General features: G+C 37.8%; 1 protein-coding gene across 4 annotated transcripts in view; it reads left to right on the top strand.

Moving 5' to 3' along the window:
• The window catches only part of LOC127425343 (triple functional domain protein-like), a 161,316-nt gene that overhangs the window by 70,905 nt on the left and 68,130 nt on the right, over positions 1 to 22,281 (top strand). For all 4 annotated transcript variants that reach the window (XM_051671204.1, XM_051671203.1, XM_051671202.1 and 1 more), the window contains exons 3-5: positions 7,078 to 7,152; positions 13,072 to 13,186; positions 17,908 to 18,100. In XM_051671204.1, the coding sequence (XP_051527164.1) occupies positions 7,078 to 7,152; positions 13,072 to 13,186; positions 17,908 to 18,100 (383 nt within the window). The remainder of the gene's footprint in view (positions 1 to 7,077; positions 7,153 to 13,071; positions 13,187 to 17,907; positions 18,101 to 22,281) is intronic.

Here is a 22,281-nt window from a genome sequence, read left to right as displayed (position 1 = left end):
ATTTACACACACCATTACATCATACAGCAGCAGGAGTGTGAAACTTGATTGCCCTCCTATTCCGTGGTATCACATACACATACACACGCTTTCCCTGAGGGGGGATTGTGTAGTCTTTAAACTCATGCGTACAAACAGATACAGAGATATGGTGTAGAAGCTAACCCCTCTCATCCTGCCGCTCAGCAGAGTTGAGTGAAAGACACACTGCTACTAAAACTAAGCCCTTCTGTCCGACAGCACTCCCTTAGCCCTTTTCCAACGATATTGCGATGGTTCTCATGCCGAGCCTGTGCTCCACTGCTTCACGGCCGGGACAATCTGGAGCCTATCGTAAACCAGACATGCTTTTCCACTGACCTGAGAGCCGAACGGTGACATAACGGGTTACTGTCTACGTGGTAGTTTCACGTGACTACCTCAAACATAAACAAACATGGCGTGTCACTGTGTATTTGTATACAGCTTTTACTCTTGTTTTTGAGGACATATTTAAATATATGGATTAATGCAATTCATCATTATTACATTGCTCAACAAGATTGTCAGAGATGACATCTACACTAAAGATGACAGGTAATGTATTTACATTATAATGTATGAACTATGGCTTAACTTGCTAAGTTCTGTAAACTGTTACAGTGGAATAATTATTAACATTGGTGTAGCAAATGGTTGTATTTGGATTTTTGCCATAGCATATAATATTATTGATTGAGAATCCCACCGTTTTACTTAACAGATAACCACGATCTTCCAAACTTAGTGAGTAGCTGGCCAAAAATCCCCTTACAGAACAAAACAATGCACAAAATAAGATGACAACAGTGTAAGAAAAGCTAACAAAGTTGGCAAATATAACAGTTTACTGAGATCAGCTGCAGAGGATGCCGGCGATTCTCTGTTTATCGTGAGCATTACTGGCTGAATTCAATGTTAGTTAACAGGCTGGTCGGTGTCCGAGTCCAAAACATTGTTGCTCTGTCCAGTGTTGCATTTGCTTATGTCCTTCTTATGGTCCCTGTACTCCCTTAAGTGTTTCAATTTTGTATGATTTGGTTAATTTTCCGATTGAAGCCAGCGTACATAATTTCGTGCTGTATCTTCATTCTCGTAGAGTATTTTTTCCTCTGCGATCTCTCTAGTTTACCTCGGATCTTTGTAAATACCATATTGTGGAGAACTTATTTCGTTGTGTTACCTGAACGCTTTTGATGTCTGATAATTTTGTGTTTTGTTTTATTTTTTATTGTTGTAAAGAGTAAAGAAGCTGCAGATGGTAGCTACTGTTGTTGTTTGGGGAAATTTTACCATGGTGACAAACATTATCCTGCCCTCCGCCCTCTGACATAATCGGTTCCTGCTTAGAGACCAGCGTGCTTTTGAGGCTGTTGTGGAACCAGGTTTTTGGGCCCGCACTGGCCTTTTCTGTGGTGGAAATGCGCGTAACAGTTCAAGAATTCGCACCGGCCCAGGAACCCGCACCCAAACCATGTTAGTGGAAAAGGGCTATCTGTAATCCTCCAGCCTCCACATTTAACCATTAAACTCAGTACTGTTCATTTTATCCTGACCATTCAGTCCTGGACAACACAAATCTCCACCTCTCTCATTGCCATTCTTTTTCAATATATTCCAATTTTTCCAATTCTAATACAGACTTAAATAATTGTGCATTGCATTTCAATTTGACTTACAATGAAACATTTAGCTAAACTTTTAGCTTTACTAAGTTTGGTTGAAGTTAACTTAATATTAAATTTTTGTTTAACAGAGTTTTTCTAAAAGAAAATAATTTTTGATCAAACATTACTTTGCGGATCCTCTTGGAAATTCCGTATAATAACCTTTAATATATTAATTTATTATTGATTAAATAATAATTTCATGATCAGAGATAGCTATATACATTTAATTTGTTGTGCAAAGTATGCAAAAGGTTCTATGCTTTAATTAGATCACTAGGACTGATTCACACAGTCGCAGTGTTGGGAAAAAAATGTTTTCCATTGGGATATAAAGAATGGCAGGGAATTAGGTTGTGAAAAAGAGAAATGTGTCTGTTTGTACAGAGAGAGGCGCTGAGACACCACAGGGAAGACATTGCAGGAAAATTAATAGATGACATCATCTCTCATCTAGGCTGTATGTATCAGGCATCAGGCTGCTCCTCCAACCATATTTTATGCTCAGTTAGCAGGACTGGAATGGAGAGATAGAAGAAGAATTAGAGATGGCATGTCTGAACTGATCCATATCAACGTATCCATAACACTTAACCCGAGAAAGTTAAAAAAAATTTTTTTTGCTCTGTTATCTAGCATTTGGCCATCCTTGATGCTATAAATCTTGGATTGTCTTGTTTTGTTGTTGAAAGTTAAAAACATGCTATGTTCAGCTATGTTTGGAATGGGGAAAAAAAATAGCTTGCTACTTACTGAATAAAAGTGTTGTATAAACTGTATACTGCCTACTATTTTTATAAGTAGTATGTGAAACAGAAAGCATTATATAGTAGTAGTAGTAGTGGTAGTAGAGGTACGCTGTATTGTTGTCACATGAGTGTCGTCCAGTTATCTTGGCAATAAAAAGTTACTTTGTAAATTCATCACATTGGAAATGAAAAGACAGTATACATACCAGAGTTTCCACTAAGAACTTTTGGTGCCGGCCAGTGTGTCCGGGATGACAATGTTTGCCGGACAGATTGGAAAAAATCCATTCATTTAATTTGTGTTTACTTTGCGCTGTAACCCGATGGACTATGCATAATAATGTGATATAATGACACAAAATGAACGGTAAAGCAAAAGAAATAAACTAAATGTGCAACAAGTCCTTTTGTTTACCAAGAAATATTGAAATAATAAAAATCGTTTAGTTATGTCTAGGGCTGTGTGATATGAATATTATGCTTCTTATCAGACACGCATTTGTGTTTCATGTGAGTGTCTCGTGCGCTTTCTCTGGATCAGCAGGCTTTCTGAAATTTACAGGAAAGCTAGAGCGGGTTGTTTTACAAGAAGCGTTTATAATTATTTCATATTTATTTTCTGCAAGAAGTGTTTACATAATTTTGGTTATTTTCTGCAAGAAGTGTTTATTTTCATTTTTATATATACTATATACATATACTTATGAAGCTTATAATTGTCTTTGTTCCATTGCTTTGGGAAGATCTTGAATTTCTTGAGGAAAGTTAATAATAATAATAATGATAATAATAATAATTAATATTAGAACCATCTGAAATGTGTATAGAACCTGCTGTGGTCGCTTAATTAGGACTCTGCTTCAGTAAAGTTTAAACCTCTGTGTCAGCGAAATGATGTAATAAATGGGATGGTGTCATGCTGTGCATTTGTGGCATTAACAAAAGGGGTTGCTGACTCTTCATGTTAATATTTTTACCGGACATTGTGTCCGACCATGTTCGAATTTGTCGGACATTAGGACAATTAACACTCAAAAACCGGTAATTACAGGCTAACAAAAACCCTGATACATACTATACTACATACTGCATAATAAAGGCTAGTGTGTACTTCGTTTTTCCATGAACTGTTACGTCTTGCGCACAGCCAATCGCTCTAGCTTTTCAAGTATGCCCTTTTTGATACTTCTGACATATGCACACTATGACTGTCGCGAATATAGAAAAATTGGGCTGCATGCGGACAATCCATGCACACTGTGCGCGTGTGATTTTAAAAATAAATAAATAAATGAATATTATTATTATTATTATTATTATTATTATTATTATTATTGTATTTTTTGCCATCTCGCGAACACAGAAACGAATGTATACTTTGGCCTTAGGAGTAGGATGATAGTATGCTGTTCCGAACATATCCAATTCTCAAAAAATTACAAATGCTCTACTTGGACAAGTAATGTTCGTGTGATTTTGTTCAAATTTAGATTGCATAATCTAAACAAGGTTAAATCTTGTTGACTGTGAGTCTGGCACTCTGAGAGACCAAAGTTAGTCTGCTGGCTGTGCCTCAGCAAACCCAGTCTACTTGAACCTTTTGAATCATAAAAACAAACGGTTGAACAGAAGTGCAAAGTGCTTGATCAAGGTCCAACCCTTGAGGCGATATGTGCACATGCCAAGAACAGGAGAACAAACAAAGATGTGTATAGTCGTATTTACATTCAACTATAGACACATTCAGCTGAAGACACTCAAATGCTCATTCCGAATGCTTGTTCCAAACAACAAGCTTTTGAATTGGAACAATGGATTCCTATGGTGCTATTCACACTGGGTCCGACAAATCATCTGCTGACAATCAGAAGTTGTTTGTTTTTTACAGAGAGTGGTCTGAATTTTATTTTTCTTTGGACTGCGATGAAAACTGACTGACCAATGAGATACAAGCTTTTTGTCAATTTTCCAGAGTTGCTGTTATATCATTAGATTATCCTGGCATTAAAAATACCAGCGATGTTCGGCAAATCGTTTGGACAAAGCTCGTAGTAAAGTATCCCATAAAAAGACTTGCATGCAATATTTACTACGAGTGTAGACAAACGAATTGCAGAAACTCGCTGCTATTTTTATTGCAAGAATAATATAACAAAATATTCCTGTAACGGTGCTCTTTTCTAACCAAGCACAAGAAACCCTGAATTCAGTACAAATATGCAATAATTAAATACAGAATAAACCGTGAGCCAGTGTATTCTTTTATATTATTTTTTATTTTATGCATCATATTTTATACAATAGCTGTTATTTTTACTGTACATTTATTCTGTGTGTATTTATATCACTATACCTTGTGTTATATTATCCAGGCATTAATCCAGGCATTATAAAAAGAGAAGTTGGGTTTGGCAGTTCTTTTGAATATATTCGTAGCAAAATTTATGTGCATATAAAGACACAGGACGTATATTTATGCACTAGTGCTCCTTACTCGTTTCATTAGCACAAAAAACACAGATTTCTATTTTCCTCAAAATGTATCAAAACCACGGAAAAGGGCCTGGGTAGCTCAGTGGTAAAATACGCTGGCTACCACCCCTGGAGTTCGCTAGTTCGCTAGTGACTCCAGCCAGGTCTCCTAAGCAACCAAATTGTCCCGGTTGCTAGGGAGGGTAGAGTCACATGGGGTGACCTCCTCGTGGTCGCTATAATGTGGTTCGTTCTCGGTGGGGCGCGTGGTGAGTTGAGCTTGGTTGCCGCGGTGGATGGCGTGAAGCCTCCACACGCGCTATGTCTCCATGGCAACTGCGCGGGTTGACGGTCTCAGACGCTGAGGCAACTGGGATTCGTCCTCTGCCACCCGGACTGAGGCGAATCACTACGCGACCACGAGGACTTAAAAAAAGCACATTGGGAATTGGGCGTTCCAAATTGGGAGAAAAAAAAAAAACATGGAAAAAAAGCCATCTAAAAAAAGTTGTGCCAAATTAGGTAAAATAATGCTTTAACAGCGTTCAATATAATTATCTGAAATTTATAATGAAATCTGAATGCCGAAGGGTCTGGCAGCAAACTGATATAAATATGTTTGTAGAACAGCAACAGTGCCGCCTACTGTACAGGGATTAAATAGATTTTCGTTTCATTTATTATGGTCTCAGTGTGAATAGACCTTTCGTTGCAAATTCATCATGGATTTGGTGTGAACAGGTATTCTGGCTGCTCAAACAAACCAAGCAATATTTTAAAAACACCACAGAGCCAGTGTTTGCACTTTTTTGCAAATGGCTTACTCATAGTTTCTCCGCATAGTAAGCTTAGATGGGAGAAAGTATTTTAATATCGAAATATATATATATATACTTCAGCTTTCGTTTTTGCCTTTTTTGCCACTTTTGTTGATGGTATTGTAGAGATGATATAGAGAGTGAATAGGAAACTATGGTGAAAGCAGGATTTGGAATTGACACGAACCAGACTGTAATTTTCATTGGCTGCATGATAGGGGTGTAAATCGGACGTTTCATCACGATACGATCTTATATTGATTCTCTTGCCCTGCGATCCGATATTTGCCGATACTTCAAAGTCTACCACCATACGATTTCAATTTGATTTGATTCAGGGCCCTGCGGTTAATATTATGCACCTATTTTACACAGTCAATTTTTTTATTTGCCCTCAAATGCAACCAAAATGTAATCCGAATATTTTATTGAGCTCTCTGAAAAGTGCACATTTAGTATCCACATTGGGACATCCACAACAAAATAAGGTACTTCAGATGTTGAAAAACATCTTTCACACACAAGTGATCATCAATCGTTTGATTACAGCTTATTTTTCAGTTTAGTCCAATTCAAAGTAGCCTACTTACCCATAATTATACGTGCTATCCGCGGTTTTCTAGGCTACAACTTTTTTTCTTGGCTACAACTTCCACAGTTGTAATGAAAAATTCTGTTACAGTTAACTGGGATAAATAAGGGTGTTGATGTGTAGATGTCTTCTAAATGATGCTAGTGCTGGGCAGCAGGTGATTTCTCTTTCCCTCATTAGTGCTGTTCAGAATGTCGGTTTTGTCGAGACGTTTCACGTGATTTTTGAACTGCTCCATGGTACTTTTAAATACCAAATTCTCATGTAAAATTCAAATGGTCACATGTGCAACGATATCGATGCAAGCCCTAATTAATCGCGCATGTGATCCGCTCTGCTTTTGTCAGGTGACCTCACATTTTAAGGAGCGCCCGGTTGACGTGCTCGCACGGATACCAAAGCACAATTTGGCTTCACAGACCCTGCGCACATCCTTGTCCCACATGAAAACCGTATTTAGCTCTCATAAAATGAAATGAATATAATAAAGTTGCTTCATCGCCTGACTGAAATGCATACAGACGTCGCTGACATGAGAGTATGAAAAAAAGGTACATCTTTAAAAAATGTCTATATCGATATTTACGCATTGTATCGATGACATTGGATCGTTGGTTATTGATCAATTAATCGTTACATCCCTACTGCAAGAGTATTATGGCTCAGTGAGTGATATTATCACTGCATGTGATAACTGCTGTACCGCAGCACCGATGATGCTGTTGCATCGACTCTAACGTGTATTCTGTTTTGTTTTTCAGGATTTCGCAGAAATGAAGAGATGAAGGCAATGGAGGTTTTGCCCATTCTAAAGGAGAAAGTGGCCTTCTTATCAGGTGTGCTGTCTTGAATGATGTTTTAGCTGCGGTTGAGTGCTTTTATTAAAAAAAACACACACACACACACACAGTTTTAAATGCTTTACAGACTTACACACAGCTTTAAATGCTTTACAGACTTGCACACACACACAAATAACTTGAGCCATGTAGAACATGCTTTTTATGCCTGTAATTTTATTATTATTGTAATTTGCAAGAATGTTAGTTTCTGGGCTTTAAGCTGTCTCCATCTTCCAAAGGGATCTCCAATATTTATCCTTGTTTTACTACGCCTCTGGTCATGGTGGTTTTTAGATGGATGGTGTGGCTTTTTAGGTCGGGTGGAATCTGTTATCTCTGATCCAGTTCGTTTGCTGGTTTCCATGGCTGCAGCACACAGTGTTGTTTGCTGCAGAGTTGTTCAAATCTGGCAACCCAGTGGTGTCGAAATACTATTGGTGAGTGGGCAGTGGGCGGGATCACACAGACCAAAACATAAACAGAAATTCCAGCCCAGAATGGAAACTTCAAAGTAGAATATACTGGCTGTAACATTGTTATCGGAGAAGCCAGTATTTCAACTTAGCATGTTTCCTAATTCTCTAATGACATATTATGGTCATTTTATGATTTAGTACAGTAAAAATATTACATATAGCACCTTTAACCTGTCTCTCGGATGTGCCTGGCACTCTGAATTGAAACAAGCCGATAACCGGGAGTAATATTATCCTAGAACTGGTGATATTGCCAACTCTTCTTTGCAATGAACCGCTCCAGCTAGTTCACAAATCAGACTGAATGCTCGGGTCGCAACAGCTCTCGAGTCAACAGTACACTAAACTGAGAATCGCCTCTTTCGGAGGTGTCCAACATACTGAAAACCGATGAGCTGCCGACATTGAGCATGTGTGTGATTAAGGGGCGAAATGTATGTTTCAGGTGTATTTTGCTGAACAACAGTGAGTGTAGCAAATAAAACATACTGGAAATATGTTTATGACTTGATTGTATTACCGTTTTATCAACGTATGAAGATGATCCAGTCTACAGCTCTTGAGTCAACAGTACACTGAATAGTGATGGGTCGTTCGCGAACAAGTCGGCTCTAAGATTCGGCTCTTGTAGGTGAACTTTGGGAGCCGGCTCGCATATCAGAAGAGCCGACTCTATTTATAAAAATATAAAAAAATTAAGATTAACGAATTCAGAGAACGAAAAAAGAAATAAAATAATAAAGGCCTAAATGCTCAAGCGCGCACACATTCGTTCTGACTGTCTGCTCTGATTAACAGCCTCACCTGTTGTTCCTGTCAATCAGACATGCAGTGTCAACCAATGAACCAAAGATGCGTGAGGGAGGGCGGAGCCAACTTATTATGTTGTTCAGATTGTATTCGTTTTGATTTGTTACATTTATATGCACTTTGTTTATATACATTAAAATAGTTATACTTTAAATGCACATGTGTAATAGCATCCTGCTTTTTTACATTTATTTCAGTTTGTGGGATGCTGCAGTTTTGCAAATTATTTTTCTTTGATATGGTGCAATATTCTATTATGCTGTTCAGATTGTATTTGTTTTGAACGGTTAGATTTATATGCACTTTGTTTATATACAATAAAAGTTATACTTTAAATGCAAACCAATGCATTTTTAAATACGTTGAGGTAAAGGTAGAGTATGATTTCATTAAATAATTTAATTAGAATTGTTTTAACACCAATCATAGTCAAACTATCGCAAACTGTTTGACTTGAAAAAATAAAAAAATAAAATATTTTAAAGAGCTGTTTGGGAGCCAAAAGAGCCGGCTCTTTTTGGTGAGCTGAGCTGAACGAGCCAGCTCACTGAAAAGAGCCGGAATGTCCATCACTAACACTGAACTGACAATCACTTCTTTCAGACATCAGTGAGCAGCTGATGAGCATGCGTGAACCAAGGACTTGAATGAGGGGGCGAAATGTTTCAGTTGAGAGATGTAAACAAATTTTACTATTGAGTATTGTGCATGCAGATTATATCTGAAGTTGTGATGTCTTATAACTGATGCTAGTGCGATTTCTCTTTCCTCATTAGTGCTGTTCAGAATGTCGGCATTGTCGAGACGTTTCACATGATGGTTGAACTGCTCCATGGTACTTTTAAATAGCACATTCTCATGTAAAATTCAAATGGGTCGCATGTGCAACGATATCGATGGAAGCCCGAATTAATCGCGCATGTGAGCCGCTCTGCTTTTGTCACGAGAGCTCACATTTTAAGGAGCACCCTGTTTATGAGCTCGCACTGATCCTGTCACTGGCACAATCAACAAGGGTGACAATGCTGTTTAAAAAGAAAAAAAGAAAGAAAAACCAAACCTGCATAGCCCAGAGAGTTAACGCTCAGTGATTCTACTTAACCATTCAGTTATTATTATTTCATGTTATTTATTTATTTATTCCTTAACGCCACAGGATAAAATGGATTATCCTATTACATCCACACTCCATTAGTGGTGTTCAGCACATGCGCTGGAGTAATTCGCTGAGTGAGTTTGTTTTGCTGGAGTCGAGGTGTTATAGCTATGTAAGCATGTATAAACTGAAGCCAGGAGAGAATGAGGATTGGCTAGGAATTCATTGATAAGTAATTTCTTAAAGCCAATGGACTTGGTGTGGTTAAGGACTACAGACTGGCTAATCTGAGCAGAAATATTGGTTGTAATTAAAACCATTCTTGCTCAGTTGTAGCCCATTAATATGTGCAGTTGCTTTTAATCTACAATTAAAAATGGATGAATGAATGTCTTTGTATTATATAACAATTTCAAGTGGCATTTATTTAAAAGAAAGAGCATATTTTTCAAGCAAAACATTTCACACATTTTTTGTTTTATTTTTAGATTTCAAATTATAAAACATGAAAATGGCTAAGAAAGAAATTATTTGTTTGCAGATGCAGGTTGGTTTGATTTTTTTTTTTTTCCTCAAATGATTAAGTAGCAACATTGACATTCAAACATTTGTAAGTGTTACATAAGTGTCCAAAAGTGTCCAAATACTTTTTGGGCCACTGTACGTGTCTGACACATCCCCCTGACATATCCATTATTGTTTTTCTTTTTTTTTTTTTTTTTTTACCAAAGTAGTTGCTGTAGTTGCAGGCTGTAACCTGGCAATTAGCACATGTGGTCTGACACATTAAGCCTTGGTGCGTGAGTTTGAATCTGGTTCACAACTGCAAACCTGTTCCCCCCCTCTTCTCCCTGTCATTTCCTGTCCTATCTCTCACTGCCCCTTTAAATAAAAGGAAAATATATAGGGAAATACTCTCACCTAGCACTTTATTAGGAACACTATAGTCCTAATAAAGTGCCAGACGTGGTCCTCTGCTGTTGCAGTCCATCTGCCTCAAGGTTCGACTTGTTGTGCATTCTGAGATGCTATTCTGCTCACTACAATTGTACAGAGTGGTTATCTGAGTTACGTATCCTCTCTGTCAGCTTGAATCAGTCTGGCCATTCTCCATTGTCCAAGGTGTTTCCATCCACAGAACTGATGCCCACTGGATGTTTTTTGTTTTTGGCACCATTCTGAGTAAACTCTAGAGACTGTTGTGTGTGAAAATCCCAGGAGATCAGCAGTAACAGAAATACTCAAACCAGCCCGTCTGGCACCAACAATCATGCCACGGTCAAAATCACTTGATCACATTTTTCCCCCATTCTGGTGGTTGATGTGAATATTAACTGAAGCTCCTGACCCGTATCTGCATGATTTATGCATTGCACTGCTGCCACACTATTGGCTGATTAGATAACTGCATGAATAAGTAGATGTACAGGTGTAAAATTGCTCAGTGAGTGCATTTCTCAAGGTATTGTGAGTCAAAACATTTGGATGAAACTGAATTGTTTTGAAGATTACAGCAGTCTGCTGCTCTTAATATAAGTAGTCAAGACATTTTTCTCAGCACACAAACTCAGCATTTTCTCAGATGCAAAAAGCTTATTTGTCTCACCACTTGTAAAATGACGAGCGGAGACATTCAGAGAGATTTACTAATATGTTAAGCTTTGAAAACAATCGAGTCTCGTCTAGGAATGCCTTGCAGTTACATGTAGCATCTACACTGTGATTCAATATGTGCTAAGACACTACACTGTGGGATATTGACTATTGAATGATTATGAAATTGTTGCTGTAATGACTGACTGCATGTTACTGTCAACAGCAAGGTTTTGAATCAGAGCTGTATGACTCCACTGTCCAGCAATGTGCTGCATTTCACATATGCTTTGCATTCAATGCCCTTTTTTGACTGACTATAGAGTGTAGTCGAGTACAAGCCATATTTAATTTGACCCAAAAATTGGGCTTTAAAGACTGAAGAATGGTCTGTTTGTTGCATATGTGTCTCATTCAGCCAGTAAAACATAAAAAATTGTCTTCCAATGTGAGTTGTAAAAATCAGACTTGACCTTAGACCTTTAAAGGAATAATTCACCCCAAAATGAAAAATCTTTTTTATACACCCTTATGCCAAACTGGTATTACTTTCTTTCTTCAGCAGAACACAAATGAAGGTTTTTAGAAGAATTTGAGCTCTTTTGGTCCATACAATGCAAGTAAATGGGTGCCAAAATGTTTAAGCTCCAAAAATGACATAGGTTGGCATAAAAATAATCCACAAGACACCAGTGGTTAAATCAATGTTTTTAGAAGCGTGTGGTGACCTTTGATAGGTGTGGGTGAGAAACGGATCAATATTTTAATGAATTTTTACTATAAATTCTCCTCCCTGCTTAGTCAGTCTCCACTTTCAAATTCTTCTTGTGTTTTTGGTGATTCACATTCTTCATTCCTATGCCCCCTACTGGGCAGGGAGAAGAATTTCTAGCAAAAATGGACTTAAATATTGATCTGTTTCTCACCCACATCTATCATATAACTTCTGAAGATGTGGATTTAACCACTGGAGTCATATGGATTATTTTTATGCTGCCTTTGTGCTTTTTGGAGCATCAAAATTGTGGCACCCATTCACTTGCATTGTATGGACCTACAGAGCTGAAAAATTCATCTAAAAATCTTAATTTGGGTTCTGTAGAAGAAAGTCATACACATCTGGGATGGCATGAGGGTGAGTAAATGATGAGAGTATTTTTATTTTTGGGTGAACTATCCCTTTAATGTATAGTTCACCCAAAAAGAAAAAATTCTGTTGTTCTGTTCATAAAAATGTTGTTCAAAACCCACATGACTTTCTTCCTGCACCCAAGACTTTCACCCACTATTGCGCTTGCGTATATGGTTGTGTGACAATAAAAGTGATTTGATTTGATTCCGTGAAACCGTTGACTCAAGTAATGTGAAGGTTTTTTTTTTATTTTTATGCCAGAATTAATTTGTTATGAATAACCATATCTTTTGGTTTGCCTCCATCAAAATCCAAATAAAGTATTTTTCATTGGTTGAGTATTTAATTCACTGGATTATCAAAAATAAATAAATAAATAATGGAATAAAATCATGGTAAAGTATTATACAAGACATAATAGCTATATCGTGATATTTACCCTTACTGTCATATAAAATTATTCACACATACGGATTTTGGTAATATCTAATACCATGCATCACCTTTCCTCAATAATATAAAACAGTGGGTTCTAAAGGGATCCCGTTTGGTGGCCCTTGAGCTTTCCGTAGAAGCACTGTTCTAAAGTCCTATATAAAGGGACAAGCAGGAACTTGTAATACACCCTTTGATAGAAACACTCTAGCAAATATTGGAAAATATATTGGAAAGTGAACAGAACAGATAGAGGCATGAGCTTTGCCTTGTGATGCCAGTTCAGTTTGTCTTGTCTCCATCAGCTGACTTAATATTGCATTTTCTCCCCTTTAACCCTTTCTCTTACTCCTGCACTGTTCTTTCTCCAGGGGGCAGGGACAAGCGCGGTGGTCCAGTTTTAACATTCCCATCACGAACCAACCACGACAGAATACGTCAAGAGGATCTCCGCAGACTCATCGCCTACCTCGCCGGCATCCCTAGGTACTCCCCCTCTTACTTACTGCTCACTTAGAACAAGCCCAGCCCACCAGTCCACACCCCCTCCACTCACCCTCTACTCATTCTGAGCAAACTCCACCCACCAGTCCCCACCCCCGTCATGCTCCACTCAGCTCCATCAAAGTAACCCTTATTTTGCCTGCATTACAGCTCTGCAATCTTTTGGCATTCTTTCAACCAACTTCATGAGAAATCCACCTGGGATGCTTTTTAAACAGTATTGAAGTTCTCGTGTATGCAGGACATTTTTGGCTGCTTTTCATTCACTATCGGGTCCAAATTGTCTTTCAAATATTGAATTAGTTTGATTTTGCCAAGAAATTCAAACAAAGCACAATTTATATGTGTCTACTAAACAAATTTCAAGATCGAATTAGATCAAGAGCAAATACAAAATAGATCAAAAGACTTTTAGGATTATGAGAAACATACATTTATGCAAATTTATCCATACCTCCATAGATGTATGGATCGATGGACAGAGATAGATGGATGGGTAGAATGATAGATAGATAGATAGATAGATGGATGGATGGATAGAGGTTAAAAACATATGAAAGGTGAATTGTACTGTGAAATGTTCAGAGTCCACTTCCTGTTTTACCTCTCATGCTGCTCAACACAGTAATGTTTCATTTTTCTCACTGTCAGGTGCATTGATCTTTAAATTAACTTGTAAACTAGAGATGCTGTGTCTTTATATGTGATTTGTTGTTTTGCTTGGAAAATATGTATGAGCCAGGCCCATTGAGTTCAATTCCTCTATAAACCGCTGTGTCGAGTGGTCATGCTCTCTAAATCCATTTGTTCACGGTGTGTTTAGGGTCCATTAGTCGGAGCATGAGGGTTGTAACTCTTGTGATGTTTATAGCATTTTAACACTTGTTTTCCCTATTTCATTTCTTCAGAATGGATTGTAGAGGAGAGAGCAACATGGCCAAGTGGACCTTCATCACATTTCAATATAAAACCATTTTTAGACTATTTGTCATATTTAATAAAGCAAAAACCACTCAAGGTTATGCATTACAGTGATTTACCACGGGCAAGGCCTCAAGTGGCTTATTGCTTTTAGAAAATGGTGGCAACAGCAATATGATATAACGCACCAATTTTCATTAAATAGTTGTATTGATTACTATCAGAATAAACAATTCTTCCAAGTAATATAGTTTAGTAGCCTAAATGTTGGCTGCTTACAGTTTCCAAGTAACATTGCAACTTTGCTCGAGGGCTGTGATGACATAATCAAATGTCAATATATCGCAGTTCTTCTACTCATGATATTGTATCGGTGCTTTAGACCCTTGTATCAGCATATTTTTATTATCGATCTCTAACAGAATGCTGGGTCACTTTGTATTTGGTGCAGTAACGATAACGATCCAATTGTGATACTCTGATGCATCACGATGCATTAAATCATGACAGATGTATCGCGATGTGTATCATATTATGAGGTAGTTGTTGATGCCTTAGGGTGCTTTCACACTTGGTTCGAGTGCTTGGACTGAACCAGAGTTAGTTTCTTCCCCTCGCTGCCCCCACTGGTTTCTGTTCACTTCATATTATTTGGGTCATATTAAGCGCGGTCCAATTATGTCATCAGCTTAGTACAAGCGGCAGCTGTTTACTACTGTAACTAGGTAACAACTCGAGAAGACGTCACTGTGTTAAGTGAAGTATTAAAGTTTGTCTCTTTGGATTTACCACAAAAACTTGTCTTGCACATAAAACACTTGTTTCGTCTCCTGCGGATGCATTGAATGTGCAGTGATGTGATGAATATTAGCATCTGTCTGCCACGAGCCTGCGGATGTGTTGCAAGAGATGTGATGAATGTGAACTGCTCTTTGAAGGGGATTTATTTGGAGACAAGCAGGTATGAGAAATGGATTATACCACAATAATTGTGATTGCAAGCCTGCAAAGATGCAAATTGTACGTCATCACAAGCGGTTAACTTCCACGATTTGGTACAATTAAGTTCATAGCAGCAGCGAACCGTAGCAGAGCTCACATGAACCGTACCCCAGACCACCTTTTCAAGTGGACCCGGGTGTGCACCCGAGTTCAGAAAACAGCATTCACATCATCCAAATGAACCAAACTTTAACATCTTTCGACCACGGGTGCTCACCAGAAGTGCTAGTGTTAGAACACCCTTAAAAAGCTTTAAAGGAAGTTTCCAGGTTCAATACAAGTTAAGCTCAATTGACAGCATTTGTGGCATAATATTTATTAGCACCAAAAATTATTTTGACTCGTTCTCTCAAGGCTACAGTTAAGCACTTATAATGGAAGTAAATGGGGCGAATTTTTGGAGGGTTTAAGGGCAGAGGTGTAACCTTATAATTTTTTTTAAAGCACTATTTCTTCATTAATTCTTCAGTTAAAACTCGTGTATTATTTGAGCTGTAATTTTTTTATGGTCGTTTTAGGGTTTACGGCTTTACATCGTCATGGCAACCAAGTTAAAAAATTGGAAATATCTGTAAACAGAAAAGGTAAGTCAGCGATTTTATCACACTAAAATCATGTTAACATGCATATTGTTTATATCTTGTTGTTATACTTTTGAAACAGTGAGTAATTTAACGTTTATGTATTGGCCCAGTGTTTTTTTAAAGAAGTCAAAAAAATTTTTTGTGGTAATCAACATTATGCTACAAATGCTGTCGATACCTTAACTTGTGTTGAACCCTGAATATATCTTTAGACGTGGTGCAGTCAGAACTAAATCAAAATTTAGAGTAGTAACTACCCGTTTTATAAGGCTGTCAATTTAAAATTCAAAATTCAAATATTTGTAGAATTTAAGATAAAAATGCACATTCGAATGCTGAAATGAGCATTCGAATTTTGGGTGTGTGCCAAGTACTAATGTAGATTTGCATTCTTGGGCTAAAACAGATGCAGTGCAATTAATTAAACCAAACATGGGTGTCTCGAGACACGTTTTAAAGGTTTAATTTCCTTCTAAATTGACACAGCATCTAAAAAACTGCATAGTTACTACACGAGACACTGAAAAATCAGCTAGACATGGCACAACGGTCAAAAATGTCCATCTAGCGCATGCTTAAAGACAGACATATTCGGAGCAAACGGCCCCCAGAGGCGGAGGTCTTTGGCGGTTGTGTCTTGGCTATGCCTTGTTCTCTTATCAACGTCTCGCTGCATAAGCATTTGGTATTTGGCGTGTACATAAAACTATTGTTAATGAAAAACACAGTGGTACCGCTGGTATTATGAAGCTAGAGTCCATGGTAGTACTATGGCACCAGTATAGGCTACTGTGCAAGACTAAGTTTACATAGAACCATCTGTTGAAGCGTATCTTTTCTCCTTTTTACTTAATATTTAAGAATATGAACTGGGTAAGTCTTTTGACTCATTTTACACACATTTGTTAACAGCTAGATATGTTCTTTACAGTTAATCATCACTAACAACATGGTGCTGAATGGTTTAAATTGATTTGTTTTTTGTCGATTTAAAAATCAGATGGCTTGTTTATTTTCCCCCCAACTGAAATAATGTCTTTAAAATTTTATTATAATTCAAGTTTTGGTGAAATTTCAGTGAAAATTTGAATTCTTTTTCTCAGCCCTGTTAACTGTCCTACCATATAACTACAGTATAACTTGTTTATTGCCAATAATATTGCAGTGAATTTGGTATCTCAGTGCTCTTTTTTTTTTCATGGAGGGAGAGGACAAGTTAAAGATTTAGATGTGTGAGAAACAAATGAGGGGGCGATAGAGAGAGTTGTTGGAGGGAAAGGCAGCGTGGGCATGATCAAGAACCTGCAGCAGTTCAGCCTCTGCCAAAAACTCTTCCTCCTCTCATCATCCTCACGCTCACAACTCTGTCCCCTGCACCCACACACTCACACCAGTGAGAGAGAGCTCTACAGTTACAAAGTCAATCCCCTAGAGAGAAATCCAGAAAAAAAGAGAAATGGAGAGAGAGAGAGAGAGAGAGAGAGAGAGTGCGAGGGGCATAGATCTATAGAGATGGAGAGCAGGCGAGTGTGCAGGGAAAGTGGGAGGGCGAGCAACCAGTGAGCAAGAGAGGGAGGGAGAGAGAGAGAGAGAGAGTGTGGAAAACAGTGTCGCAGTCACACACAGGCTGTGTGTTCATCTGCATGGAGCTCTGCAGCTCATCATGACAGACAAATCATTGATTAGACACTTTATGACACTTCACTTAGATGAAAACGCAAAGGCAGATGTTTGACTGATAGAAGTGCAAGAAAGACACTGGAATTTAGTGTAACAGACCGTCAAACTGATGTGTTCAGTACAGGGGATATGATAAAGCTGGATGTTTAGAAAGACAGGTAGAAACTCAACAGATTGGATACGGAGGGCCTTCACTTAATCAGCTGTCTGGAAACAGGTTTCGTTCCCACCTGATGAGGCTGTTTGTGTACATTTTGCAGCTGTGCTTCAGGGGTAAGAACTATGATTTGGCTTTCACGCTCTTCGTCTGCCCCCTCTGTTGTATGTGCATTGATTTCTATGATGGGGAAAAATTTTTTTTCCTGTTCTTAGGGTGTAGTTGCTCCTGCACAATTGTTTTCATACATAGCTGTTGTGTTCACTTCTAGCGGGGAGGCTGACGGGAGGATGCACCATAGATTATGTAATTCAGAGTGGATTAAAGCTCATATTTTGTCCTATCTCTCTTTTCTTCAGCGAGGATGTGTGCAAGCATGGTTTCACAGTCATTGTGGACATGCGTGGCTCCAAATGGGATTCCATCAAGCCGCTGCTGAAGATCCTTCAGGAATCATTTCCCTGCTGCATTCACATCACCCTCATCATTAAACCAGACAACTTCTGGCAGAAACAGAGAACCAACTTTGGCAGCTCCAAGTTTGAGTTTGAGGTACAGGAATTTTTTATGTGATGTTTTAATGGATGAGAGCATCTCTTGCTTGGGTCGTTGTGTTAAGGGGCGTAGATGGAGGTGGATGTTGACATTGTCAGGCTCTCACCCTCCATAGATAAAGAAAATATAAATCAATATTTTTTAGCTTTTTGATGTTATTCAATGTAGATCTCTATATTTATGCATGTGCTGATGATATTTTATTTTGACGGGAACAAAAACAGTGCTGTGAAGGGAAAGACTTACAGTATCTTTAATGGTTTGTAGTGTTGTTTAAAGCTGTGTTGATTGTTTATTTTTTGGAAAGATTTTTTTTCAATATTTCAGAGTTGTGAAAATTAGATGTGATGTAGGAGCTTTATACAGTGCATGTACTGAAGAGACTTTCCCTCACAGCCTTCTATTCATTCCAGTCAAAAATGAAAAATGGCGCTACTCTGAATAAGATCTACTTTTCTAATAAGAGGAACCACCATTTTAACCAAACTGCCATTGTGTCCAGTTATATTTCAAATGTTTAGTGCATGAAGTAAAATACTGTGAAAAATCTAGTAAAAACTATCAAGGCATGTTTTTTAATGCTGTTTTTTACCAAATGAACACAAGGAAGAATATTTAATCATGTTCATTCATATGTACTAATTTAACAATATGCAGTAATAAACAGCAAACAATTGTGAGTGATGTCAGCGTATCGTTAAATCAGAGTTTGAATAGATTCATTGAAACTGACAGTGAGTGCGTTTACATACAAAGCAATACGCTGATAACTAACCAATCCATGCATTCAAGAAAACCGACAACCCACGTTTAGATTAGATTTGAAATTATCGGATTATGTGTTGCTTTTGACGTTAAAACGTAAACTGGCATGCACACAACACTTGCACTCTGGATAAGCTGGTGAGAATGCCGGTAAAGGTGTTTACATGCAATGCAAAGTAGGGATAATGGGCAAAAAGCTATGCATGTCGATTGTTTTTTACTTAAACCTTTTATGACCTTACCCCGATAAAGGAATGCCATTAAAGGCATTTGCATGACTTTAGACGTTATCGGCTTAAGCATAATCGGTTTAAGAGCATGCATGTAAACACTCACTGAACCAATGATATTCACGAAAATTTATCAGACTTCCCAACTCTAATGCTATTTTTTTCCATTTGCAATTTTCAAAACTACTGCAAATATATTGAGAATTTCAGTGTTGCCCTGCCGTACCCTCTATAACTGCCTATTAACTAATGCTACATTGGGAGACTTGCTGAATGATGAAATCGACATCTATTGCAGAGATTCATTGTTGCACACTTTAATATGCTTAAATGCCGATATGTTACTCTTCTGTTAATCCGGATGGTATTTATTAGCAGTGTCAAAATTAGTGCTTTTGCTTGGACTAAATGTTAATAAACCATGAAACATGGAATGCCAATTTTGTTTTAAAAATTTTAAAACATTTCAGTGTTTTGAGAATAAAGGTATTGTAACTAGGCACATGATCTTTTGAAATGTCAGGTGAAATGGGCTCACGCTCACCACAGCATTTTATTATATTGAAGAATTATCTGCAGTTCTTTTTTTTTGTTGGTGAAATGTGATCTATGTTTGTGTGAAGGCAGCTCTGGTCGTGTGGGAGTGTGTGGGTGTTGATGTGCTGCCCATGTGTGTGGGGGAGTGGATTGACTGGGTAAATGTAAACGTGGATGCAGCAGAAATGCTTTTGCCATATTTGTATGCATCATTCTGTGTTTTTGATTGAGCTGGCTTACGCATAATGCTTGTATAACTTTGTTTTCAGTCATAGAGCCGTGAGAGTGGAAAATGTCACCTGATCTAATGTGATGCTGCTCTTTTTATTTGAATACAGTGATGTTTGTTTTTATTGTGTGTGTTTGTTTGTTTGTGCATGCATACATTCTCTCTCTCTCTGTGTGTGTGTGTGTGTGTGTGTGTGTGTGTCTGTGTGTGTGTGTGGGGATGTACTTAGCTATAATTTGCGGACAAATTTGTATCCAGAAGTGAACTGAATTGGATAAAACCTCCCATTGGGGACATTTTCGGGTGTCCTCATTTAGAAAAACAATAATTAATTTTAATTTAAATAAGGATTTTTAAAATTCTAGTAATGCACAAAGTTTTCTTTTAGGGTTTGGTTTAGGGTGTGGGTTAGGGTTAGTTTATAGTAATTATAGTTAGTTTTATATAAAAACAATATAAGACTGTGGCGTATACCATTAAGATAGCTGAGCGTCTATGTTTTGGCCCTTGTGAAAACATGGAAGTTTAAACTAGATTTGAATTTACTGATGGAAATGCCAGTGCTTGTAATGCAGCAAAGGAATTATCTTAAAGTTTTAGTTAAAATGATAAAGTTGTAAACCCAAATATATTCCGCAATCTCAAACTTCCATTAATTCACCATGATACTAAGATGATAAAGCCCAATCACAGTTTAGTATGCAAATATCTCAATGACATCATCACATTCAGCGCACGGCATTTAGTAATTACAGTAATTAAAAAAACTGAGATTCTGCCGGAGCTGTACACATTCTCGAACTCAAACGTTTTTGTTTGTGTGGCAACGCTCATATAGCCAAATGGGTCATTTTGCTGTGATATTGTTGAAAACAGCAAAATACTAATCGTTACAATAATTCGCTCTCTGTATTCTCTTGCAAAGTAGTGAAGGAAAAATAAATTGAATATCAAACAGAAATATGTAGAGGTAATTCAAATAACTATCTTTAAATATGGGTGCTTGTGCCATTTTTTGTTTAGTTTTTGTTTTTACATGACGTCACAACTGTGAAATGGGAGAAGCAGGAGCTTTCATACTTATAGCATACAATTGTGATGATTTCCCTTAATTCTGCCCTTTTATACATTGGCCAATCACAGGTCAACATATTGCAGTCATCCTTAAAAATATCTCCTCCCTTCTTGCACCTCCTCATCCCATTTTACCGCTTACCTTGTTACAGAATACTTTAATATTCTCTGAGTGAATGTCAGTGGGAGGATCTTTAGCACTCCCTACAATCAGATGGTTTCTGTAAGTCCAAACACGTGTTCAGCACAACACTTGATGAAATGTTTCTGGTGGGCAGGGTCAAGGAATTTGTCATACGAACGGCTACAAGCTCTCATCTCGCCCACTGCTCATGACATGCCACATTTCTGATAAATACCCAACAACAAAAAATGAACAGAAGGCGAAAAAACAAATGCACTTCATAACCCGCATTATTTTCACTGAAGTTTATGGACTGATGGGCAGAATGCTCCTTTTGATTGTCTGTAAAAAGCTGCAGATGTCTGCTTGACAGCAGGACTTGATTGAATGAATAGTGGTGGGGTGCATTTACCTTGACTTCACAAAAGTGACGCACACCTCCACTCTCTCCTTTTCTTTGTGGCTTTGATGAAGCCCACTCACTTTCTTTTGTAAGCCTGTTTTTCTGTCATCTGTAGAAAGAATAACTTACTATTATGTAGCCCTCTCAGGTAGAGAATACAAACAAAAATCAACAATATTTAATATGTACTGTCAGACATAAATTGATGGAAGAAATTACTGGAAAAGTGGATAAAATCTGAGTCTGTCTTGACTAAACAAATAGCACTGGTGATGTATATGTTTTTCAATGTTAAAATATTTCTTTCCTAGCTTAATATGCAGAGTAAGCTGTGAGTAAGCCATTTGTAGGTTGATTCTGTTTGAGCATCCCGACGTATCACACAGCAACATTGTCTGAACTAATGGCTTGATTTTGGTGTGGGACCAGTCATAACCATTGGCAGACAGGGAAGCCTGTTTGAAAACACTCCTTATTTTTGCAGTTACCTTTAATGATGCTGGTGGTACAGAAATTACATAATTAACCTTTAACCATTTTGTTCACCTCAAATATCTCTTGCGAGCCAATTTTTGCCTGTTTGCCTTAGCATTGGTTTATTATTTTATAAACTTTCTAAATTTTTATACTGATTTACATGTTACCTGAGACTCTCTTCCTGCTTCAGGCAGTTTAAAGCTGACTGCTGGTTGGTGATATTGCCCTTTATCGTCCCTTCAGGCTTCGAACTGGGAGTCTGCCTGTCTCTAGGTAGTTTGGACCTCAGGCGGTCCCTGAATAGCAGTATGAAATTAGATTTATGCCCCTGGTTAAAAA

Source organism: Myxocyprinus asiaticus, chromosome 34 (genome assembly GCF_019703515.2).
Source record: "Myxocyprinus asiaticus isolate MX2 ecotype Aquarium Trade chromosome 34, UBuf_Myxa_2, whole genome shotgun sequence".
Classification (NCBI taxonomy): domain Eukaryota; kingdom Metazoa; phylum Chordata; class Actinopteri; order Cypriniformes; family Catostomidae; genus Myxocyprinus; species Myxocyprinus asiaticus.
The sequence above is the reverse complement of the archived record's forward strand: the minus strand, read 5'-3'. Positions and strand labels throughout refer to the sequence as shown.